The 24984-nt window shown below is 57.5% G+C and overlaps 2 protein-coding genes across 3 annotated transcripts in view; one reads left to right on the forward strand and one right to left on the reverse strand.

Annotated features, from left to right (window-relative positions):
- The window catches only part of Shank1 (SH3 and multiple ankyrin repeat domains 1), a 44337-nt gene extending 35229 nt beyond the window's left edge, over positions 1 to 9108 (forward strand). For both annotated transcript variants that reach the window (XM_046466187.2, XM_058586025.1), the window contains 3 exons: positions 2042 to 2138; positions 3151 to 6262; positions 8130 to 9108. In XM_046466187.2, the coding sequence (XP_046322143.1) occupies positions 2042 to 2138; positions 3151 to 6262; positions 8130 to 8847 (3927 nt within the window). In that variant the 3' untranslated portion in view covers positions 8848 to 9108. The remainder of the gene's footprint in view (positions 1 to 2041; positions 2139 to 3150; positions 6263 to 8129) is intronic.
- A 2346-nt stretch (positions 9109 to 11454) lies between these two features.
- On the reverse strand, positions 11455 to 19950 carry CUNH19orf81 (chromosome unknown C19orf81 homolog). The gene is made up of 5 exons (XM_046466188.2): positions 19884 to 19950; positions 13925 to 13997; positions 13699 to 13823; positions 12352 to 12502; positions 11455 to 11806 (listed from the first exon to the last, which is right to left on the reverse strand). The coding sequence occupies exons 1-5, from the start codon at positions 19948 to 19950 to the stop codon at positions 11611 to 11613; spliced, it is 612 nt and encodes a 203-aa protein (XP_046322144.1). The 3' UTR covers positions 11455 to 11610.
- Between the last annotated feature and the right edge of the window lie 5034 nt (positions 19951 to 24984).

Genomic DNA, 24984 nt, shown 5'->3' on the forward strand with positions numbered 1-24984 from the left:
GACTGCCCTGAGACTGCACAGATGCCCAGGAGAGCCAGCCAGCATGGAGGGGAGTCTTCCCAAGCAGAGCAGCAATACAGGGAAAGGCTGTCCCAGGCAGAGGGGCCGGCAAATGCTGAGGCTCTGAAGCAGGAAACGCAGAAGCTGGATCAAGGGGAAAGGAGGGGCCTGGTGGCCACCCAGAGTCCTGTCCCAAAGGCGGGAACTTTGTCTTGATCCGGTTTTCTGTCTCTGCACTTCTGGTCTCAAAAACGGAGAAGGGAGGCATCTAGGGCCACCAGGCAGAAGCTGGGGAGTGTGCGCCAGCAGCGCGGGACGCTGGCTGGTTCTCGGTCAGTCACCCTCATTTGACCCGTTGCTTGTGGAGCATCAGGCAGGGGAGAGGGCTGCCCGTGGCTGCCCTCAGGCAGATTTCTGTTTTTACTTTTGCCTCTGTGAGCCCCTCCTATATTCCATGCTTATGTGGGTACAAAGGCAAATACAGTTGGCCCTCTATACCCTCAATTTCCAAATTCTCTGATTCAACCAACTACAGATTGAAAACATGTGGGGGGAAAATGGCCTCTGTACCAAACGTGTCGTTTTTCTTATTACCCTCTGAGCAATATTAGTAGAGCAACTCTTTACAGAGCATTTGCACTCTCATAAGTATTATAGATAATCTAGAAATGACTTGAGGTATACAGGAGGATGTACCTAGGTTGTATGCAAATACTGTGCCATTTTAGATAAGGGACTTGAGCTTCCATGGGTTCCGGTACCCACTGGGGTCCTGAAACCAATCACCGTGGATACCAAAGGATGACTGTTGGTGGCCTGTCTTCCTTTTGTTCCTTCTGCTTTTTAAAAGACATTAAAACACTTCCCCTAGCAGTACTGTGGCCCTAGAGCTGGCAGCACGAGTGCCGGGAGAGGTTGCCCTGCCTTCAGGGAGCTTCCGTGTTAGAGGCTGGTACAGAGAGCAAGCAAGTGAACTAGGTCATTTCAGATGAAGACAGGCGCGACAGGAAAACATGGCAGACAGCTATGGGACAGGCAGAGGACGGTGGGGGTGGAGGAGTCAAAGATGAAAGGATGGTGAGACGGGAGGACAGGCTGCAGGGAGAAGAGCCAGGACTTGTCAGCTCTAGGCCAGGACAGAGCTGGGGTGTTGGGGAGCAGAAGAGGTGGGGTGTGGTGGGAACAGAGGGAACAAGTGAGAGGTGCAGGCGAGGGCCGGGTGACAGAGGGCGTCTTAGCGTGGGTCATCTGGAATGGGAGCCCAAGATGGTGATTCCCGTGCCGGCCGTTTGCTATGGTGGAACCTTCAGAGAGTGACGCCAGCAGACTGGTCCCCACTGGAGTCTCTTCAGCCTGATCCCACAAGGAACTCTGGAGTGTGAGCTGCACCCCGGAGCCAGACCTGCCTTGTGCCTGTGCCTTACTAGTCCCTCCTGGGCACTGCTCTGAGAAAGAAGCTGGCTCCCTCGGGGAACCTGCGATTCTCTGGTGCTGCCAGCAGGAGCCGCCCACGGCGGGGAGCTCGAAGGGAGGGGTCTGCAGGGCACCAGCAGACCAGAATTGGGAATTCAGATCTGCTTCTAACCAACATGGGATGCTGCTTGAGAAGTCCAGGCGGGGCAATTGCGTGCCCTGAATTTCTTCTCAAAACATCCCTTTGACTTTTGTATGACCAGCAGCCCAGAAAGGGGTGTGGGGATAAGTAGGGGCAGGAGTAGGAAAAAAGAGGCTCCTGCTGCCCTCCAGGTGAGCGCCAGTGGGGACATGGGCACAGGAAGTGACGGCAGGAACTGCCCAGCTTAGTGATGGTAGCGCCATGGGGTTGGCTGCTCATCTGCTCTGTTCTCCGTCCTTTCTCCCCCTGCCCACACTAAAAACTTTGCCCTGACTTAGATGTGTTTCCACTTTCTCCCCACGGTCCCCCCCTGCCTGTCAAGCTCTGGCAGAGGAATGCGGGGTGGTTGTGTGGGCAGCCGGGAGGCTCCATGCCCTGACTGACTCTCCTCTGCTCTCTCCTCTCCTGCTGGCTGCCGCCCCAAAGTCGAGCTTTGATCCCCACCACCGCTCCCAGCCAAGTTATGAGCGTCCTTCTTTCCTGCCTCCGGGACCTGGGCTTATGCTCCGGCAAAAATCCATCGGTATGTCCCTGGAAGGGTGCATGTGAGGGACATGGGGTGGGTGGCTGATCATTTACGTGTCAAGCAAGGGCGCTTGGAGGTGTTTTCTACTTCCACATGTGACCACGTTCTGTCAGGTCTGGCAAAGAGCTCAGACTTTGGAACTGGGGAAGTGCGGTGTGAATCCTGGCTCCTCTCCTGAGCTGTGTGACCTGGATGGAACAGGTGGCTGCTCTGGGCTTTGGACATTTTTGCATTCCTGGATATAGGATTAGTGCTCAGAAGAGAGGATGGGGCCCTTAGTCAACTGGGAGTTGACAACAGGTTGGGAGGAAGGCAGATGCGGGATGGGAAACAGGTGAGAGGGTCAAAGACAGTCCTGACAGTTGGCGAGCAGGCAAAGACCTAACTCCTCCAAGCTTCCCAGAGTGGTTTGCCCATTGGATCCAGCTGTCCCCCGGCGTCCAGTGTTCACAGTCTCCCCGAGTCTTGCATCTTTGGGGTCTGTCTGCGTCTCACTGTGTGCCCAGTGCTTTCTCCGTCACTTCTCTTAAACATTGCTGCGCCCTGCGCATTCTACCTGTATGATCACAGGTCTGAGGCGCTGACTGCGTTTCCTTCCTGCATATGCATGAAAAGAAGTACACACTACCCCCATAATCACGGCGATCCCTTCCCAGCTCCAGCTACTTTGGCTCACCCCAAGCCACCACCAGCAGACCGCAGCCTTTCTGCAAATTAGAAAAAGGCGCCCCCTCATGGCTCCAGGAGGAAATTCAGATGAATTTCGCCCCCTGCCCTCTTCCTCCCTCTGCTGTTTGTTGTTGGGCAGTGCACAACCTGTATCAATTGGAGGCGTTGGGCTAATATCTGAAATTTTTAGCATGTGATACTAGGTTATCCTTATCATCATCATCATCATCATCATCATCATCACCACCATCCCTACTACTGCTTCTGTCTTCTATGGGATAGGGGAGCGGGAGACTCCTGCCCCTAGGCCCCATCCTGGATTCTCTCTCTGTCTCCCTAGGGGCTGCAGAGGATGATAGACCCTACCTAGCACCCCCAGCCATGAAGTTTAGCCGCAGCCTGTCTGTGCCTGGTTCGGAGGACATCCCCCCACCACCCACGACGTCCCCACCAGAGCCTCCCTACAGCACACCTCCGGCCCCCTCCACCTCCGGCCGCCTTACCCCCTCCCCCCGGGGTGGCCCCTTCAACCCAGGCTCAGGTGGACCCCTCCCCGCCTCCTCCCCCGCGTCCTTTGATGGACCCTCCCTTCCCGACACCCGCGTGGGGGGCCGTGAGAAGAGCCTGTACCACAGTGGCCCCCTCCCCCCTGCCCACCACCACCCGCCCCACCACCACCACCACCACGCCCCACCCCCCCAGCCCCACCACCACCACGCCCACCCCCCTCACCCCCCAGAGATGGAGACCGGTGGCTCCCCGGACGACCCCCCTCCCCGATTGGCTCTGGGGCCCCAGCCGAGCCTGAGAGGCTGGCGGGGCGGCGGGCCCAGCCCGACCCCTGGAGCCCCGTCCCCTTCACACCACGGTAGCGGGGTCGGGGTCAGCAGCTCCTCCCAGGCCCCGGCCCTGCGCTACTTTCAGCTGCCGCCCAGGGCGGCCAGCGCGGCCATGTACGTGCCAGCCCGCTCCGGCCGTGGCCGCAAGGGCCCGCTGGTCAAGCAGACCAAAGTGGAGGGCGAGCCCCAGAAGGGTGGCCTCCCGCCCGCCCCCTCGCCCACGTCCCCCGCCTCCCCACAGCCGCCGCCAGCCGCGGCCGCGCCCTCCGAGAAAAACTCCATCCCCATCCCCACCATCATCATCAAGGCTCCGTCCACCAGTAGCAGCGGCCGCAGCAGCCAGGGCAGCAGCACGGAGGCCGAGCCCCCGACCCAGCCCGAGGCAGCCGGCGGCGGCGGCGGCGGCGGCGGCGGCGGCTCCTCGCCGAGTCCCGCCCCGGCCGTGTCGCCCGTGCCGCCGTCTCCCTCGCCCGTGCCCACCCCCGCCTCGCCCAGCGGCCCGGCCACTCTAGATTTCACCAGCCAGTTCGGAGCGGCCCTGGTGGGGGCGGCCCGGAGGGAAGGGGGCTGGCAGAACGAGGCCCGCCGGCGCTCCACGCTCTTCCTGTCCACCGACGCGGGGGATGAGGACGGCGGCGACGGCGGGCTGGGCCCAGGGGCGCCCCCGGGGCCGCGGCTGCGCCACTCCAAATCCATCGACGAGGGCATGTTCTCGGCCGAGCCCTACCTCCGGCTGGAGTCGGCGGGCGCGGGCGGCGGCGCGGGCTACGGGGGCTACGGAGCGGGCGGCCGCGCCTACGGGGGCAGCGGGGGCAGCAGCGCCTTTACCAGCTTCCTGCCCCCGCGACCCCTGGTCCACCCGCTGACCGGCAAGGCCCTGGATCCGGCCTCCCCGCTCGGGCTGGCCCTGGCCGCCCGCGAGCGGGCGCTGAAGGAGTCCTCGGAGGGCGGCGGGGCGCCCCAGCCTCCTCCCCGGCCCCCGTCGCCGCGCTACGAGGCCCCGCCGCCCACCCCGCACCACCACTCGCCCCACGCCCACCACGAGCCAGTGCTGCGCCTCTGGGGGGCCTCGCCGCCCGACCCCGCGCGCCGGGAGCTGGGGTACCGGGCAGGGCTGGGCAGCCAGGAGAAGTCCCTCCCGGCCAGTCCACCGGCCGCGCGACGCTCCCTGCTGCACCGCCTGCCCCCCACAGCTCCTGGGGTCGGGCCGCTCCTGCTGCAGCTGGGGCCCGAGCCCCCGGCCCCGCACCCTGCCGTGAGCAAGGCCTGGCGGTCCGGAGCCCCCGAAGAGCCCGAGAGGCTGCCCCTGCACGTGCGGTTCCTCGAGAATTGCCAGCCGAGGGCCACCGCGTCGGGCGGACGGGGGCCCCCGTCGGAAGATGGGCCCGGAGTCCCGCCGCCCAGCCCGCGCCGCTCCGTGCCTGCCTCCCCCACCTCCCCGCGGGGCGGCGAGGAGAACGGGCTCCCCCTGCTGGTCCTGCCGCCGCCCGCTCCTTCGGTGGACGTGGACGACGGCGAATTCCTTTTTGTGGAACCTCTGCCTCCGCCTCTGGAGTTCTCCAACAGCTTCGAAAAGCCAGAGTCGCCTCTCACGCCTGGGCCTCCGCACCCGCTGCCGGACCCTCCCACCCCCGCCACTCCCTTACCCCCGGGGCCACCCCCGGCTATGGCCCCCGCCCCTCCCACCCTGGACTCCACCGCATCGAGCCTGACGTCCTACGACAGTGAGGTGGCCACACTGACCCAGGGGGCTCCTTCAGCTCCTGGAGACCCCCCTCCACCAGGCCCTCCGGCCCCAGCAGCACCGGCTCCCCCAGTCCCTCAGCCGGGTCCAGACCCTCCACCAGGCACGGATTCTGGTATTGAGGAGGTGGACAGTCGGAGCAGCAGTGACCACCCCCTGGAGACCATCAGTAGTGCATCCACGCTGAGCAGCCTGTCTGCTGAAGGTGGTGGGAGCGCAGGGGGTGGTGGAGGTGGCGGGGGTGGGGCTGGTGTGTCCAGTGGGCCCGAGCTTCTGGACACCTATGTGGCCTACCTGGACGGCCAGGCCTTCGGGGGGAGCGGGACTCCTGGCCCACCGTACCCCCCACAGCTCATGACTCCCTCTAAGCTCCGGAGCCGGGCACTGGGGGCCAGTGGAGGGTTGCGGCCTGGCCCCAGTGGGGGACTGCGAGACCCTGTCACCCCTACCAGCCCCACCGTCTCGGTGACAGGGGCTGGAACTGATGGGCTGCTGGCCCTGAGTGCTTGCTCAGGACCCTCGACAGCAAGTGTAGCTGGGGGTTCAGTGGCAGTAGAGCCAGAAGTCCCACCGGTGCCCTTGCCGACGGCCTCCTCCCTGCCTCGGAAGCTGCTGCCCTGGGAGGAGGGCCCCGGCCCGCCACCACCACCCCTGCCTGGGCCTCTGACCCAGCCTCAGGCCTCAGCCTTGGCCACAGTAAAAGCCAGCATCATCAGTGAACTCAGCTCCAAGCTCCAACAGTTTGGGGGCTCCTCGGCAGCTGGAGGGGCTCTGCCTTGGGCCCGGGGAGGCAGCGGGGGCAGCGGGGACAGTCACCACGGGGGACCCAGCTACGTCCCCGAGAGGACCTCCTCCCTACAGCGGCAGAGGTGAGCATGGGCTAGTGGCTGGCAGTGGAGGCCAGAGAGGCCCATGTGGGTACCAGAGTCCCTCTTCCCCATAGCTGTGTCCTTTTAGGGTCTCTGGGTGACAGAAAGGAAATAGAAACGAGGCTGGATTGCAGACCTGGCCCTGAAGATGCATGCCTTCCCAAGTGCCTCGGACTTCCTCTCAGTGGCCCCTTTGGCCTCCTCCATCCCCACCACAGCCCACACCCCAGGATGAGACCGTGTTAGGAACAAGAGACTCAGAGCGGCTTGCTGAGGTCTCTCTCCTTGGTGGGGTCAATTCCTCTGACAGTCCCTGGAATCTCCTTGAGATCTGTGGTGTGGCTCAGGATGTAACGTTGGGGGACACAGTGGTTACAGGTGTGGCTCTGGGGCCCAGTTCCTTGGGTCCCAGGCCTGGCCCAGCCCTGAAGCGAGGTGATTTTAGACAAAGGAATTCCACCTCTCTGTAGAAGGGGGCAGCACAGTGCCTGCTCAAAAGAATTTGAAGTGGGCCATTGTTAGGAGATGGAGGAGGACAGGGGCCTCGTGTAGGTGGGTAAATACAGGAAGATGCCCCAGTTTCCCCCAACAGCTAGTCTGAACCCGTCAAGACCTCTGAGCCTTAGGGAAAGTGGTTACTGTCCTGATTCAGACCCACAGAGGGAGGGAGAGCTCAAGAATGGCATCCGTCCCCAGAGCGCACTGGACTTCCATTTGAGAATTGGGGATCATCAGGATTAACATGCAAGTGTGGGTTTATTAGGCCATTGAGATTCTAAAGCAATTCACTCGTGATTCTTGAATATTCTGAGTTGAGGAGAGGACACTTAATTTAGCCAACAAATTTATCCCTTACAATGCCTGCCATGTGCTGGGTACCATTCTGGGTGAGGAGGGCTCCAGAGTGGACAAGGCAGGGCACAGACCCCACAGCCCACAGTCTAGTGAGGCTGGGCGGGGGGGGGGGGCGGCACAGAATGATTTCAACCATCCTTAAGAAAAATAAAATAATGGGATGGTTATAGAAGGTCTCTCAAAAAACAGGCAAGAGGAGCCGAGAGTGGAGAAGGGAAGGGGCCCATCACCAGGCTGTCTGGGGAAAGAGTGAGCTACCCAGAGGGAACAGCCAGTTCAAAGGCCCTGAGGTGGGCCTGTACTGGAGGGAGGTAAAGGGATGAGGGGAACCTATTTCTCCCCTTGTTTCTTCTCTCTTTCATCTCCCTCTCTTCATCTCTCTTTCTCTCTCTCTCTCTCTCTCTCTGTCCCCTGTCCCCATCCATCTTTCTCCCCTGAATGCCCGCCCTCTTTTTGTTTCTCTCTCACTGTCTCCCTGTCTTCCACTCTGCTATGACTGGCCATAACCCGAAAGGCAGTATAGAGTAGTGGTTAAGAGCTCAGACTTTGGTGCCATATAACCCGGCTCTGCCACTTCCTGGCTGTGTGTCCTTAGGCAAGTTACTTAACCTCTCTGTGCTGATGATGATGATGATGATGATAATAATAGTAACCTGCGTCAGGGCTGTCGTGGGGATTAAATTGAGATGCAATATGGAAAGCACTTAGAACGATGCCTGGCACACGTGAGCAGCAGTGAGTGATGGCGATTATTATTATTATCACTTAATGTCTCTTTTTCTTTCATCTCTTGACTGTCACCCTGTCCCTGTCCTCTCCTCTCTCTCTCCCTTCATTTCTGTCCTGACGTCCATCTGACCCCTGTGCTCCTCCCATCTCTCCCTGCCTCTCTTCTCCACCTCTCTGCCCACCCTCCTGTCTCTCTCCCTATATCTTGACCTCTGCCTCTCTCTCACCCTGCCCTGGCCCCCTGCACCCTTCTCCTCCACCCTCGCCCCTGGTCATCTTCCAGGCTCTCCGACGACTCCCAGTCCTCCCTCCTCTCCAAACCAGTCAGCAGCCTGTTTCAGAACTGGCCCAAACCACCTCTGCCACCACTCCCCACTGGAACTGGCGTGCCCCCTTCAGCAGCTGCAGCCCCAGGGGCCACCTCACCCTCAGCCTCCTCCTCCTCCACGTCCACCCGCCACCTCCAGGGCGTGGAGTTCGAGATGCGGCCCCCTCTGCTCCGGCGGGCCCCCAGCCCCTCTCTGCTGCCCACCTCGGAGCACAAGGTCAGCCCTGCGCCCAGGCCCTCGTCCTTGCCCATCCTGCCTTCTGGACCCCTCTATCCGGGCCTCTTTGACATCCGTGGCTCCCCCACCGGAGGGGCAGGAGGCTCTGCTGACCCGTTTGCCCCTGTCTTTGTGCCGCCACACCCGGGGATGTCCGGGGGCCTTGGAGGAGCTCTGTCAGGGGCATCGCGCTCCCTCTCACCCACCCGCCTGCTTTCGCTGCCCCCGGACAAGCCGTTTGGCGCTAAACCTCTGGGGTTCTGGACCAAGTTCGATGTGGCCGATTGGCTCGAGTGGCTGGGCTTGGCTGAGCACCGTGCCCGGTTCCTGGACCACGAGATCGATGGCTCCCACCTGCCCGCCTTGACCAAGGAGGACTATGTGGATCTGGGTGTGACCAGGGTGGGCCACCGCATGAACATTGACCGGGCTCTCAAATTCTTCCTGGAGAGGTGATGGCTGGCCTGGACGGACCAGCCCGTCCACAGTACCCTTGAGCCTGCTGGCCTCCTGACCTCTGAACCCTGACCACCATTCTCTCCCTGGGCCAGGGACTCTGCTGAAACTGCGCCCTGCCCTAGTCTCCCAAGGCCTTGGGCCACCAGGTGGCCCTGTGCAGGCCGGACACTTTGCGCCCTACAGGAGGGGGCGGCTGACACAAGACTGCATTGTGACAGGGGGCGGAGGGGGCGATGGAAGAAAGGACACGGGGATCCAGAAGGAGGGAAGGGTCGATTCTGGGGGGAGGGGTCAGACAGAGCCATAGAGGGTCAGCCCTGAGCCTGACTGGATGGGGGCCTGACTCCCAGGCCACAGGGGAAGGGGGCACCCTCAGATTCCACCACCTGCCGCCTCTCAGCAGCCTTCCCACCTTGCCGGCCCCAGCCCCCCTCGCCCCTCCCCTGCACACACGGCTGCCCCTCCTGCACGCGCGCTCCATTGCACGCCCACTCGCCTCTACCCGCTTCCCTGGGCTGCAGTTTTGCACAGATTGGCCCTCTCGCTGTCTTGCACACTCGCCTTTGCGTCCAGGCTCCGGGGGCCCCCTCAGCTGTCAGACATGCTGTTTTCCTGGCACACGTTGCGTTTCGCTCCCTCCTCCGCTCTGCGCCCTCCGCTCTGACTCTGCTCACACTCTTCCGCTGGGACCCTCTTGTGCACACCTCACTTCCTACAGCCTCAGACTCCTCAGCCTCTCTGAACCCATGATGCAGACACACGTGGGACACACCTTCCCTGCCCATCCGGACCCCACCCCCACCCCCACCCCCCGCCCCCGCTCCCTGGGAGCCTTCTCTGCTCAGTCCTAGCGTCTGTCCGACTGTCCGTCTGTCGGTGCTCTCTCGTGCAGCCCTCCGCACACAGTTACCTCCATTTGCTTACGTCGAAGCACTTTCTCTTCTTTATCATGAACCCCCAGATTCTTACTCTACCCACCTCTTCCTCCAAGTGGCACTCTCACCCCTCCCCTGCCACTTTCTCCCTCAACCTCTTGCACTGTCACTTTTGCACACTTGCTTCACAGAACTGTCTCTCTCACAAATGCTCACTCCCCTCCTCTGCCAGGCCCCATTTCCCTGCACCCCTCTTCTTCAGGCCCTTGTCCACCTCCACTTTTGACTCTCACACACCCTCTTGCACACTCGCCGTCACGTGCACCCTCCCCTGCGTTCTCACTGTTCCCCGGGAGCCTCTTCCTTCTGTGATGCTTTGCACCCGGGGACCTGCTGCACCCCTCTGCCTTTCCGCTAATGCAGCTCCCAGGAGAGCGTGCACTGCCCCCTCTTTCTGTTTGCACACCCATCTCCCCGCTTCTGGGCTGCACTGCCCCTCCTTCTCCTGACACCCTTCTCTTCTGCTCCTGTCCAGGCACAGCTCTGTGGCTGTTCTCACGCTCTGCGCCCCTCCCGCGCTCCTCACTCCCTGGAGAAAGGCCGGTGCTTGCCTGCTCCTGCTCACCAGGCTTCTCACCCCTCCTCTGCCGCCAGCTCCCCTTCTCTTCCAGCTCTCTCCCCTTACTCTCCCTGCCCTTCCTGGGCCACCTGTCCCTCCGTTTTGCACGAGGATCCCACTCTCCTCCTACCCTCCTCTTCTCTCCTTTCTCTTCCCCTTCTCCCTCCAGCATGGCTGCTCCGTCCCGCACGCTTCCCCTTTCCCCTTATTCCTGGGGCTTGGGAATTTTAAGCCACCCCTACCCCTTGGAAGCCCCCTCCCCTGCTGTGGGTAAAGGGGGGAGGGCATAGCCCTCAGGTCCCCCCCCATGTTCAGCTGCCAAAGAAGGGAGCTCCCCCTCCGTCCCCCAAGCCCATTCCCCTCTGCTGCCCCCTACCCCCGAGGGGGGGGGGGCGCTCCGCCCATGAGGGGAGGGGGCTGCCCCCTCCCCTCACCACGTCAGGGATCTGCGGGGAAACTTGCGGGAGGGTTGTGGGAGGGGGGAGGGATGGCGAGAAGAGGAGCAGAAGTCGCGCTGGGTCCCTACCCGCCCCCTCCCCCTTGTCGGATGCCCCCCAGTCCGCAGGGGGCCTGCGCGGCACCTGTCTATCAAGGGCTTGTTCATTCTGGATGGGTGCCGCGGGGTTGAGGAGGGTGTTGGGGGTGGGGAGGGGGAGGAGAGGTGGGGGAGGGGGGAGGGACTGGATGGGGGGGCAGCGCGGGGTGGAGAGGAGAGACAAAGCAAAAAGAAACAATAACAAAAGAAGAAAATACAAAGCAAAAGAAACTAGAACACACACACACACACACACAAATCCAGAAAAAAAAAACCTGAAATAAAAGCCCGAGAATTGTCTTCCACGGGGGGGTGGGAGGAGGAAGAGGAGGGGGCGGATGAAGACGTCTGGTTCTAGCCAAGACAGGGATGACATGCGTTGAAAGCCCCGGCGCCCGGGTCTTCCCTTCCGCTGGCCTCGGTTCCTCCCTCGAGGGATTGGGACCCCAGCGTCCATTTGCAGGGACTGGAGTACGATTAGGGAGGCGGGGTTATAATGTGGGGGTTCGTCCCTACCCCCCATCACCTCCCTCCCCCTGACTCCCCACCAAGATTTTGCAGAGAGAAATGGCTTTTGTACCAGGTCATTCTTTATAATTAAACTCACAGTATCCACCCCCTCGAGCCGGCCCCGCCTCCTTCCTGGGGAGGCAACGCCCCCTTTCCTCCGGGGTTTGGCGTGGGACGCCCAGGCCCGCGGGACGGTGTGCAGCTGGGGCCCGCCCTGCGCGTCAATCTTCCTCCGTAGGCTCCGCCCCCAGAGCCTGGAGCATGTGCCGCCGGACCAGGGCGCGGCGCAGGTGCAGGCGGTAGTCGCCCAGCAGCAGCTCGTCGTGGCGCACCAGCGAGTGAGCAATCCCTCTCGGGCTGATCCCTGAGTGCAGCAGGCGCGAGCGGGTCTGGAAGTCCGTGACCGTGATGAGCCACCTGCGGGGGCGGGGCCGAGGGAAAGGGGCGGGGCGAACACCAAAGGGGAACTTGCTCCGCAGCCCTCTGTCCCTCGCTAGGTCCCTGTTCGTTTACTGACTGTAGCCACTCCGTCCCTGAGGTCCTCTCCTGCCGAGGTCAGTCCGTGCCCTGACCCCCATCAAGCTCGGTCCTCTCAGCCTGGCTCTGCCCCCTAATCACAGGCTCCCCCTTCTCAAATCGCCGCTCCAGGCCCCGCCCTCCCCTGATCGCCCCCGGACCTGCCACTCCTGTCTTCAATCCAGTGCCCCTTCATAGCCGCTTCTCCAGGCTCGGACTCCACATCAAGGCCTTGCCTTGGTCTTGGTCTTGTCACTGCCTGATTAACTCAAAGTCGGGTTCCCCGCTGCGCCCAGCTCGCGCCGTCTCTCAGTTCTCTCCCGGCCCCGCCTCGGCGCCCTGCCTCCGCCCTGCTCTTTCCTAGTCTCCCAGCCCTTACTCTGACTCCGCCCCCAGCTCCACGCCCCGCCCCCCACGCTCCCAGCCCCGCCTCCACGCGGGCTTACCGGTCCCGGCGGCCCGCGGTTCCACAGATGACGTTCACGTTCTCAAAGCGGATGCTGCTCACGCACCCGCTCTCCATGGCCCCGGGCAACTCGGCCTCAAGCGCCTCCAGCACCTCCAGGTGGGTAAAATCCTCCTGGGGGAGTCGAAGAGCTTCAGCCCTTGATGCCCTGGTCCAACCCTTCAGTCCTAGTTAGAAAGTCACCACCCTAGACGCCCTGCAGAACCTGCCGAGGTCCCAGGTGGCGTTTGAGGGGCGGGGATCGCACTCGATCCCAGGGTCCTATTGCTTTTGTCAAACGGGAGTAGGGTATCTTTCAGCGTCAACTGTCATTCGAGGTCATTCTCCAGAGACTCAGTTCTCGCCAAGCCGATTTGCCCAAGCCAATGAACAGTTGCCTGAATGATTCCTAGGGTGGCCAACTTCAGCAGTCTACCAAAAACTTTTCCAGCAATGCGATGTATGGTACTATAAGCTCCTGAAGATTTCTGCCAGGATTTAAATTGTAACTTTTCCTTTTAAAGCCATATTTGCATTTTAAGGATGTTCATTTATCAAAACATAAGGGTCATGGCGTTTTGACGTCTTATCAATCTATTTAACATTCAGAAGAATCTCTTGATCACCAGCCACGTTTTCAGCATGAGACTGCAATTTCAAAAGCGATTCAGAGTTGTTAAAGCATATACCGTTACTGAGGAGCTAAGTGAAAACGCGTTCTCACCTCCAGAGAGGCAAGGATTAGGTGGGGAGGAGCAGGAGCTGAAGGGTCCCTTCCTCAAAACTCCACAGGAGAGGAGTGATGGGGTGGGAGTTGGTGCCTAAAAGGAGAACAATCCCTGTGTTGGTACCAAGGCACACAAATTAGGGACACCTCAGAGGCTGGTGCCTGGTGCACCTTAAGTTCCCATTAATATCGGCTCTTCTCGCTGCAGTTCCAGGTGCCTGGAACCTGCACATTACCTACTCTAAGAGCAGGGATTGCCCAGGGGTCCCGATGACCTGTTTGCTGAATCTGTCAAAAGCCTGAGTAGTTCCTTATGAGTTTTTGTTAGACTTGAAACTTTACAGAATTTTCTAGCATATGGATTGCAGGACCCCTTTGTCCTCAGTATTCCCTCAAACCTCTCAGACCCCTCTGGGATGAGCAGTGATAAATTGAATGACTAATCCTTTGACAAATTCACAATCAATTTTCAACAAACTGTCCCAGTGCCAAAGCCACAGCTGGTAAGCCACAGAGCCTGAATCAAAACCCTGGCCACCTCAATCCTGAGTCTGTGCCCTTTCAGTCTCACCACCCAAGCTGCAGAAACTAAGGCCCTGGGCCACAAAGGTCAGGGGTCACTCACCGAGGTCTCCATGCAGAGGCAGAGGGGCTGGGCAGCAGGCGGCATGGAGAACTTCCGAATGCATGGGAGCTCTCTGTCCAGTGCCTCGTATTCTGCAATGACCTGCCGCAGGTACTGCTTCCTGGGGAAAGAGTGACAGGCAGGGACATCTGAGGTCAGGGGTCACTGCTGTCACATCTGTGGGAGCTGAGGTCAGAAGTCATGGGGCCAGAGGCCACTCACGAGGATTTGATGGGCCTGCCCTGGATCCGGGCCTGTGTGTCTTCGGGGATCTCCAGGTTCACAAGGAGGGCTCCTGTGGACAGAGAATGCAGTGTCACTGCCCTGAGCCCTCCTCAGTCATGATTCGGTTTAACTGGGGATCACTCAGTGCTATCTACACCACCCCAGGGTAGCTCCTAGGTCAGTGCTGTGCTACTGTCCCTCAGTTCCCAACTCAGCTTTGTCTGAAATCCTGGGACTGGGACCCCACTGATCACCTCTCGAGATGCTTTGACACCTGGTTCCCATCAGGCTCTGCCTGAAGGGGGCGCCAGAGGGAGGTTGGAGTGAGACCCATTTGGAAGGGCTTGCTCCTTTCTGTGACCTCTTCCGGTGGCCCTGCCTGGCTTCTCAGGGCAGCATCATTACTTGGCTCCAGGAGCAACATCTGCATCTAGTTTGCTGTTTTTCCAACCTTTCAGAACCAGCCTCCTCCTCTGGCCCCTTCTTGACTACCCGGCTGTGGGTTAGCCGCTCTCTGCCTTACTCCTGCTGCCCACATGATCTAGCTCCTCTTCCCCCAGAGGTACCCAGCCTCCAGCTGCCCAGCCTCCCTGGCAGTGACCAAGCTCTCACCCACAGAGTGCTAGCAGAGTGAAGGGTGAGATTCTGGGGTCATTTCCTTAAAAGAAATTGCTTGTCTTGGGGTTTTCCCCTTTCCTTGGGCTGGAATGTGGGCGTAGCAGTAACCCAGCTTGCTCCACGCCAGGCTGTGCTGAGCACCAACATGGAGGAGCCTGGGGCTCTGAATGATCTCGTGGCCCCCAGGTGTCCCATAGCCCAGATCACGTGCCCCTGTTACATGAGCTCATGAGAGAAGTAGACTTCTGTCATCTTTATGCTATTTTGTTTTGGGGTCTCTTTGTTAGAGCAGCTGAAGAGAGAAAAGCAGCCCCTAACAGCCAGGAACTGTTGTGCTCAGAGCCAAGCCCTGGTGCGCTCCTGTAGGACATGAGCAGCTTCCCACACCACACCCCTGGCAAGGCCTCTGTGACTGCAATGAGGAGACAAGACCACCTTGAATCGCATCTCTGCACACACAAAATCACCAACATTGTCCACACCACAGAAATGAGCAAGCACTCCCTCCTGGCTCAGAGCCGGCGGCTGCTTCTTTAGTAGGCCCAGCAGCTGGGGATTGAACCCAGGGGTGCTTAGCCACTGAGCCACATCCCCAACCCTTTTTATATTTTATTTAGAGACAGGGTCTCACTAAGTTGCTTAGGGTGTCACTAAGTTGCTGAGTGTGGCCTCAAACCTGTGATCCTCCTGCCTCAGCCTCCAGAGCTGCTGGGATTACAGGCATGTGGCACCGCAACTGGCGCACCAACTGTTTTAATAAACAGTTTGCAGAAGTCAGCCTTTGGCACCTGTGTTCCAGTATAGGCATCTCCAGCACACCACTTGCCGGGTTTCTGTTCTCGCAACTAAAAGGCTCAGGGGTCACTCCAGTTAAACTGGGCTAACTGGGCTGCAAGAAATAACCACAAAAGAGACACAAATACCTTTTTCTCTGGGGTTGCTGTGACGGCTTCTCTGACCTTAAGGGTCCACAGAAAGAGAGAGAGAGAGCACGCGCTGACCCCTTTTACTGAGGAGAAGCTATTCAAATGAGGCAAGGGGTCAGGTTTCAGGGGCTGAGTCTATCTTCATGATGTCCACTGTCAGCAGGTTGACTGACACCTGGGTAGGCCACACCCAAGGGCACAGTAAGAGAAGGGGACACACACAAGGCACTTCCATGGAAGATTCTATCCTAAACAGGGCAAGGGGTTACATTACAAAGGAACAGATGAGCATAGCTTCACCCATGGGGCTGTAGCAAGACACACCCATTTCTGTGACTGAGCGCCTCAGCACCCAGCTGGGGAGTGTAACTCAGTCACCCGGAAGGTTGGCCTCCCACACCACTGCCACCTGTGCTCCTGGAGGTCTCTGAATCCAGGCTGTTGACACTGTAGGCACCCTGCTCTGTTCCCATCCTCCCTCTTCCTCTTTTCCCATCCTCCCTCCTCCCGTCTGTCCCCTGGGCAGCTGGAGTTGAAGCCCCCAGACCCCTGCCCCCAGAATACAGTCCTCGCATGGTGGAGGCTTGCTCTCTGCCCAGACCTCCTGGGCCAGAATCTGCATTTTTAAAGGCTGGCCTGTGAGAAGCCCTGCCCTCCCGGATCACAGGTTGACCCTCCTCCCTTTCTTCTTGCCCTGCAGGCCTCCCCCACCACCCTTAAGCACAGAGCCTCCAGCTCCACCCCGTCTAGTCCCAAGTCCTGAAGAGCTTGTCATGGGCTTGCTCACGTAGTGCTCAGGACAGCTGCACTTTGACCTTTATGTCTGTGATATATTAATTGAACCTGTCCCCCCACATCTTGTGAGGGAGGAGGGCAGAGGCCCCGTTTTTTGTCCCAGCATCTGGCACTCTGCCAGGCACATGGTTCATAGTAAGGACTGAATAAAGCTCAAAGGGACATAATCATCAGAAGCCATGGGGTGTCTTTATTTGGGTCCTAATCATCATTTTTTGGTACCAGGGATTGAAACCAGAGGAATTTAACCACTGAGCCACATCCCCAGCCCCTTTTCATATTTTATTTAGAGACAGGGTCTCCCTGAGTTGCTTAGGGCCTCGCCAAGTTGCTGAGGCTGGCTTTGAACTTTCAGTCGTCCTGCCTCAGCCTCCCAAGAGGCTGGATTACAGGTGTATGCCCGGCTTATCTAGGTCTTAATTCTGAAAAACCAAATAAAAAACAAATGTTTGACATAAGTAATGGGATATGAGTATGTAGTAGGTTTGGATGACATTCAAGAATAATTGTGAATTTTGCTAGTGTAATTATGGCACAGTGGGTATGTAACTAGTAGAGATGTGAGCTGAAGTATTTTTGGATGAAATGGAATTATGCCTGCAACTTTCTTAAAACAAGTTTGTCCTATAGAATGGCCTCCTAAAAGCGTGTGTGTGGGGGAGGGTGCCTGGATGAAACAAGACCAGCAAAGTATTGCTAGTTATCGGAGCCACTGCCTGTGTGAGTTCATTACAATGTCGGTTCTATTTTTGTACACCGTCGGTTCTATTTTTGTATACGTTTAAAATTTTTTGTAATAAAATTCTTTAAAATTTTATCACAGATAACTTAGAAATAAAAATCATATGTCCTGCAGGCATGGTGGCACTCACCTGAAATCCTAGTGACTTGGGAGGCTGAGGCAGGAGGATTGTGAGTTCAAAGCCAGCCTCAGCAACTTAGTGAGGCCCTAAGCAATTCAGTGAGACCCTGTCTCTAAATAAAATATATTTAAAGGGCTGGGGTTGTGGCTTAGTGGTAGAGCGTTTGCCTAGCATGTGTGAGGCACTGAGTTTGATCCTCAGCACCACATAAAAATAAAAGTAAAAGGAATGTAAGGCAAAATTAGATAAATAATATATATACACACACATATACACATATATTATGCATATACATATATATATAAAGGGCTTGGGATGTGCCTCAGTGGTTGAGTGCTTCTTGGTTCAATCTCTAGTACAAACAAAACCAAAATGATATGCCCTGGAAAAGTGTGTTCAATGACTCATGAAGTGGCTTTGGTGATGTCAAAGATGCTTATGAAAAACTGCAGCTGCAATGGCTTCTCATACAACATGACATTAGGAATAAGAAATACTGGGGCCGGGTTGTGGCTCAGCGGGAGAGCGCTTGCCTAGCAAGCATGAGGCACTGGGTTCGATCCTCGGCACCGCATTAAAAAATAATAATAATAAACAAATAAACTAAGGGTATTGTGTCCATCTACAACTAAAACAATATTAAAAAAATAAGAAATACTTCTAAATTACAAGAGTGATGTCAATACAGCCCTTTAAATGTACGTGAATATGTATGTGAAAGGTATGCAAATTATATTTAAATTTAAATGTATGTGGATTATACATTTAAATTAACTGAAGTAATAAAAGCATAAATTTAAGTTTTTGCTGAATAATTATCATTTATTCTGTCACAGCATCTCAGAGGCCTCCTCTGTGCCTTGGAGGATGCTGGACACCAAGGGCTGAGTGAGGCCTGGGAACCCCCAGTCTGGGGAGCAAGGGAGGAACTGGAAAGTGCAGGGGAAGCTCAGTCCGGGAGCAATCAGGGAAGGCTTCCCAGAGGTGCTGTCCACGGTGACACCTGAGGGGTAAGGAGGAGCCTGCCAAATAAAGAGGTGGCAGGAAGAAGGATATTTCCTGCAGAGGGGCTGGTGTGAGCCCAGGGAGCCAAGAGAAACAAAAGGACAGGGTCATCTGCAGGAACTCCCCAGAGTCCTCTCTAGCCCAAGACCAGAGCACTTCCTGCAGTCATAGGTGATTAATTATTCCTGCCCTGTTTGTCCATTAGGCCCTCCAGGCAAATTGCCGGGCGTCCACAGGCTCCTGGCGGCCTCGGTCAAGGTCTGCAACCTGATAAACTGAAAGTGCTATTGGTTCCTAAATGCCACAACAGCAGCGCTGGACCTGTCCACCCACACAGCTGCCCAGCTGCCCGGGGCGCACCGCTCAGCTCTTCTGAGCTTGTCCATAAATTACCTTCAGCACGCAGGGCCTCTGGGGTGAGGTGGTATGGGGTCGGGCTCCCTTAGACAGCTTCACAGGCACAGCATGGCACCGGGAAGGAGACCCCCAGCACCCCCTCCTGCAGGCCCTATTTGGCAGAGTCCACTCTACACCCAAGTGACACAGGAGGCTCATGCACCGCCAGTTCCCTTGGGAATACTCATCCACCTTGAACCCGTGTCTCCCAACTCTTGCTGTTCATCAGAGCCACCCAGGAAGCGTTCACAGAAACCATAAGTACTCACCCCACCCCACCCCCACCCCAAACATTCTTGTTATGTGAGGTCCGAGGTAGAGTTAGCTACAATTTTTTTTTTTTCCAATAAGCTTCTAATTGGGGAAGGGAAGTCTAAGATCCCTGGCTAAAATGATGATAATCCCATTCCTCTGCCTGGTAGGAGTGGGCAGCTGACTGTGAGCGCTGACCAATGGGATGTGAGAAAGGTCACTTGGGGGATCTAAGAATGAAGACCTCTGGAGGTGATGCCTGGGACAGTAGCGACCAAATATGACCATGAGATAAGCAAGATGGTATGCAAAGGTGACATATCCCAAACCAAGAAGCTGGACTACAGAAAGAAACTGGGTCTTCTGTGATACGGCTGAGCAGCTGACTCAACAAAACCCAAACCCCAAACGTGTACTTCTAGGTTTCTTTTGGGGTGAGATAATGATATTCCTAGTCTTTATCCTGAGTCCAGTTGTCTATTACTTGCAGCCAAATGCATCCTCACTGAAATATTAATTACTGTTGAGGAAGTGAATGAACTGTGCTAACGCACAGAGTGCAAGCCGGGAGAGCTTGCAGGGGGGCCTGAGGGGACAGACCACAGAGGACCTTAAAAGCTGGTGGGGAAGTGGGAAGCCAGAAAGGGTTGTCAAGAGGGACAGCCAGGGTCAGTGCCATGTCAGAAAGACCACTTGGGAGCCATGTAGACTGGGGGAGAGAGACTGAAGACCAGGGAGAAGGTGACAAGAGGGTCCACGTGGAAGAGAACAAGACCAGGCAGACAGGAGAGTCAGAGGACAGGAAGACGGGGACTGAGGAGCTGTGGGAGGGAAAGGAAGGGGAGATGCTGAGTTCAGCATGGAAGAGAAGGGAGAGTTCGGGCCTCTAGGGGAAAAATGGCCTCAGAATTGCTGAGGCCCAGAGAGTCATGGGAAATGTAGTTCTGGGCTCAGAGGATTGGCCAGGGGCCTGCGGAGGCTTGTGAGAAGTGTAGCTGGAGGTCAAGGAGCCACTGTCCAGGATTCTGTGAATGAGAATGCCCGTGGCTCACTCAGGACCACGCGGAGGGCTTGGGCCACCCCCCCAGGCCCAGCTGGTACCTGCCTCCTTGTGCACGCAGGGGCTGCCCAGGGTGGCCGAACACAGAGGCTCCACCTCTTGCTGCATCCTGGGAAGGCGGGTGGGGGGTGTCTCAGGAAGGTGGGAAGGGGGGCTCTGCCTAGGCCACCCACCCCCGGTCCTTCTCCCTGCTTCCTCTTCTTTTTTGAAGCCCGGGAGGGGAAATGAAGAATTGGAAGGCGGAGACCACATGGTGACCCTGGTGCCCCTAACCTCAGGGACGTCCTGTGCGGCCCAGCGCCTTCTTCCCCACTTCACTGCTCCTTCCTGGGCCTCTCCCTGTCTCCTGGGGTCCCTTTCCCCGTCTCCCTCCTGCTCACTCTCTCCCCACTTCTCGGCCCCACTCCCCCCCACCCTCTCCTCCCTCTTGCTGGGCCTCTCTGCCCCCCTCTTCCCCGTCGTCCCTCTCCTCCCTGGCTCCATTCCCCGCCTTCTCCCTCAGTTTCCCCAGCACCTCCCCAGCCCCACGGCCCTCCCGCTCTTCATACTCTGTGGCCTGTCTGGAACTCTGTCCCCCTCTCCCCCTGACCCTGCCTCTCTCCTCGCCTCTCCCCAGCCTCCTTCCTCCATCTCTCTTCTCTCACAGCTGCCTCCCCACCGTCCCAGCCTCCCCTTTCCTCTCTCATCCCTTTCTGTTCCCACTTGCCCTCCGCTCATCCCTGTCTGACGCAGGAACTGGTTAGACACAGGCGACTCAAACTGAAACGGCGTTCTCTAGGGGGAGGGGGAGGGGAACAGAGGCCCGTTGCCGTGGAACCTGGGGGTGGGGCTGAGGGTTCTGACCCGGATCAGAGAGGAGAACTGGGTCCTGGACCCTGGGCCTAGGGAGGAGGCTGGGCCTGGACCCCTGGGCCTAGGGAGGAGGCTGGGCCTGGACCCCCGGGTCTGAGGGAGGAGGCTGGGCCTGGACCCCTGGGTCTGAGGAAGAGGGAACTGGGGCTGGACCCCTGGTTCTGGGGCTTTGGGTCTCAAGTGTTGGGGTGAAGGGTCCCGCCCTGTGTGTTGGTAGCCGTTCCCTTTTTGGGTCTTTAGAGCTGTACCGGGAGCTGCAAGCAGGAGCCTGGGCGTGTTCCCTCTGACCTCCGGGCCCTCTGCCTCTGTCACTCTGATTTCTGTTTCCCTTTCTCTCTACTTCCAGAGGGTCCTGCCTTCGCTGACTGTTGTCCCCACTTGCTGAGCATCAGTTTCCTCCTTTCTAGGCAGTAGCCCCTTGATTCCCTTAGTGACCTGCTTGGGGTGAAATTAAGAATCAGTCTAGCCTCCACAGACTACTCTTTTCATATGTCTCTTTTCTTTCTACACTGAAGTTGCTGGGCTGATCAGAGTCAGGCTGGAGATGGTGAGGCCACTGTGGCAATGTGCAAGGACAGAACCTGCCTGAGAGCGAATACAATTGGAGGGAAGCAGATCCCAAAGATGAGACAGTCAGGTTCCTGGTGATGATGGAGACAGCTGGATCTAGCTGAACCTGAAGCCCTCATCTACCCAATAAATTCCTCTTATACTTAGGTAGATTCAATGTGAGTTTTTGTCATTGGCAACCGAAACAGTCTTGATAAATGGTCTCACTCCGTTCTTCTGTGGCTCTGACTCCCTTCCTGCATCTTGACATCTCTTTCTCTCCTGTCAATCTGTCCCTCTCCAGTGCCAATGCCATCTTTGTAGGGTGGGGACCCTTTGCCATGGCCATAGGCACACCTAGTCCCCACAGCCCCTTGGTCCGTGAGCTCTCTGCCTCTTGCCTCTCAGCCCCTTCCTCTCTTCCTCCCTCTCCACTCCCACTTTCCCTCTCTGTCTGGAAGCCATTCAGTGCTGCTCTTGTCCCGCCTGGACCCGGGTCCTAGCCTCCTCCCTGTCCTCCCCACCCCCAGCCTCTTTCCCTCACCCCCTTTCCCACAGGCAAGACTCCAGAGAGGGTCCCTCGGCACCCAGAGCTGGCGCCGCCCCTGCCCTGCTTGTGCACTCTCCCTAGCTTTCTGGTGCCCTTGGGTGGCGTTCAGTCTTCAGTCCTGCTCCCCCCACCTCTGCCCCTCAGGCTCTTTCTTCTGCCTCCCTCTGTGAGTTAGTGGTCCACCCTCCCTCACCTCCCCCCATTCCTGTCTGCACTCCATGTGGGAAGCCACATGCTGGACCTCCGCCCACCCTCCTCCCTCACATCCCACCTGTTCTCAAAATAAGAAGCCCAAGTGCCCCCTCCTCCAGGAAGCCCTCTCTGACTCCTCCTCCTGCCAGGAGTGTTTCTGGTCTCCTTCAGCTGCGGCTTCTTTTCTGCTCCTGTTCCAGACCTGTCAACACTGTCCCTGCTGCCCACTCTCTGTCTTGCTCAGGGATTGGTCCGCTGACCCATCTGTGCCCTCCAGCTCACCTCACAGTGGCCAGCCCTCTGAGAAGTTCAGTCCATGTGAACTGAATGATCAAACAAGTGACTATTTCCCCTCTATCTCTGTGACTCAGCAGCCCCCAACCCCATCTGCCCTGACTGTCCTGGTCCCCATGAGAGAACAGACGGCAGAGAATAGGGTACAGGCTCTGGAGTCAAGCAGATCGGCATGGGATGCTGTGCAAACCCGGGCAAGTGTCTAGCCCTCTCAGAGCCTCAGTTTCTTCATCTCTAGTCAATAATGCTGCCTTGAGGGGCTACTGGTGAATAAATGATGATATCTACCCACCCGACCCCAGCCAGGCGCACAGGGGCGCTCAGCAGAGTGTCTTCCTGGGTTCTCTGTCTCTGCATCTGGATTAAGCTGGCTTCTCTGGAACCCTCTCTCCGGTGTCCTTGTCTCTTCCCCCCTCTAGCACTGAGCCCTGTGTCTGTCTCTCTCTCTCTCTCTCTCTCCCTCTCTCTTTCCCTCCCTCCCTCCCCCTCACTGAGTCCCCATCTCTGTTCCACTGTGTCCAGTCTCACTGTCTCTGGGCCTCCCTCCCTGCCTTGCCCCCACCTGCACCCCTCCGCCCCCCATCTCTCTTGGGCCCTCCGAATCCCACTCTCTGGCCTGGGGCCCAGCCGGGGACAAGCGGTCCAGAACCAGCATTTAGAGGTGATGTCAGCACTGCGGGGATGCGGCCGGTCACAACTTGCGTGGAGGGGTTCCTGCCCACCTCTGGCGCACGCCAGGCCCTGGCCAGCTGGACCGACCTCTCCTCCCTGCAAATACCCCCGCCTTGGGGAGCATGTTTCCACATATGGGTGCCTATCCCTGCCGTGGGTCTTGTCTATGTCCAGGAGCGTCTGTGTGTGAATCGGTAGGTATTCGTGCAAATCCGTCCATCCATCCATCCATCGATACCTTTATTTATTCTTCCAACACCCGTCCATCTATTCAGTTGGTAACTGACCCATCCATCCTCCTGGTATCCATCGGTCCAGCACCTTCCATCGCCACTCCTTCCATCACCACCCACCCAGGGGTCCGGCACCCACCTAGCCATCCGTATGTAATGAATACACCCCTGTATCCACGCTTTCCTCCATCCCGCCCAACAACAAATATGTCGTGAGTGCCTGCCATGTGCCAGACCCTGCGCCTGGTGAGCCGCGAGCCGTGTGCCCCCAGCCCTCCTGTGGCAGAGCCCTCCTGCCCCAGCCTGAACTAGGTTGCACCTTTTCCCTGGTATTTCCCCTCCTCCCTCTCCCCTGCTCTAACCCACTCCCCCTCTGTGCTCGGCTCAAATGGGGCTTACACGGGGAGCGCACCCTCCCTGACTTCTTTCTCAGTTACACAGCACCCTGGACTTGCCTTGGTAGCGTGGATCCTAGTTAGGAGCCTGGGACGTTGAGTTATTTGATCATCTGTCTTCTCACTAGATCATGAGTTCTCCCTCCACTGGGATTTTTGTCTATTTTGTCTATTTCCCAGCTGAATCCCTGTTGCCTAAAAAAAATGTCCAGGACACAATAGATGCTCACAAAGCATACATCAAATGACCGCGTGAATTCAATGGGATAAATATGGAGGACTCTCCTTCTTCTCCTGGTTCCTGTTCTTTATACCATTCTACATTCCCAGGGGCAGGGGCTTGCAAGGGCCTTCCCACATCCCAGATGCACTAAAGTTGTGGCTAGGGCAGGGGCTCTAGGTTGACACGCACATGTTGCCGATCTCAAACCTGACACTTGCCAGCTGTGTGGTCCTGAGCAGATGTGTCCCTCTCTGGGCCTCAGTTTTCTCACTTGTCAAATGTGATTAAAGATTAAATGAGCAAACACACGCAATTATTAATTACGCCAGCACTAATCACTAGCCATTTCTTCTAAGCACCTCCCGTGCATTTAAATTAGTCCTTAAAATAAAGAGATCGAGTCTGATTTTCAAAAGTATCATCATCCTCATTTACAGAGGTGGAAACCAAGATGTGGAGAACATAGGAACCCGCCCAAGTCTCCATAGTGAGAAAAAGCAGAGTGGGACTTGAACCTGATGCTTGGCCCTCAAAGCCACACTGGGTGCCAAAGACTGCCCCTCAATGCCTGGACAGCCTCAGAGTCCAGGGCTCTGGAAACGTGCACATTTCTGAGTGTGTGCATGCCTCCTGGCCTGAGGAACGGGGGCTGTTGGTGGAGCCTGGACAGGCCCCTGCTGGGTGCAAGATCTGGCTGTGAGAATGGCCATAGAGCAGGGCCGCACTGCACTCTTTACAGGTATGGGCTCAGGCAAGTTTCCCTGGGAGTGAATGCAGACCCATCTGCAAAATGTGAGCAGACAGGAGGATGGGAGTCTGGGGTAAGCCAGGGGGCATTTTGGGAGGATTCTGCCATCTAAGGACTGTAAGATGAATACAGTTGCCCAGTAGAGAGGGCAATCTAGTTAGGGGAGAGCCTAGAAGACCTGTGTTACAGTTGCATTTGCAGAAGCAAGAAATCTTTTCCTTAAAGGTTGTATTTATTTGGGTGTCCCTGGTTGGGGGTAGGCACCAAGTGAGATTGGGGGCCTTCCAAAGCCACCTTTCTGGGCTGAGACAGTAGCTAGGTAGATCTGGACTTCGTCAAGGGAATTAACCTCCACGGGTCTTGTTTGTCTCCTCTGTGAAATGGGAATAACATAATTGCACCCATCTCAGCACCAAAGTGAAGATTAAACGAGA

The sequence above is a fragment of the Marmota monax genome, unplaced genomic scaffold (genome assembly GCF_021218885.2).
Source record: "Marmota monax isolate L192 unplaced genomic scaffold, Marmota_monax_Labrador192_F-V1.1 WCK01_AAM20220418_F8-fsc00160, whole genome shotgun sequence".
NCBI lineage: Eukaryota > Metazoa > Chordata > Mammalia > Rodentia > Sciuridae > Marmota > Marmota monax.

Bases quoted from the DNA above. Each gene is read 5' to 3' on its own strand.
- CUNH19orf81 (XM_046466188.2), bottom strand. From the start codon at position 19,950: ATGCAGCAAGAGGTGGAGCCTCTGTGTTCGGCCACCCTGGGCAGCCCC. The intron at 13,824-13,924 runs GTGAGTGGCCTC...CTCTTTCCCCAG, and splicing joins GGCAGGCCCATCAAATCCTC to GAAGCAGTACCTGCGGCAGG. The intron at 11,807-12,351 runs GTAAGCCCGCGT...CCGCCCCCGCAG, and splicing joins ACCGCGGGCCGCCGGGACCG to GTGGCTCATCACGGTCACGG.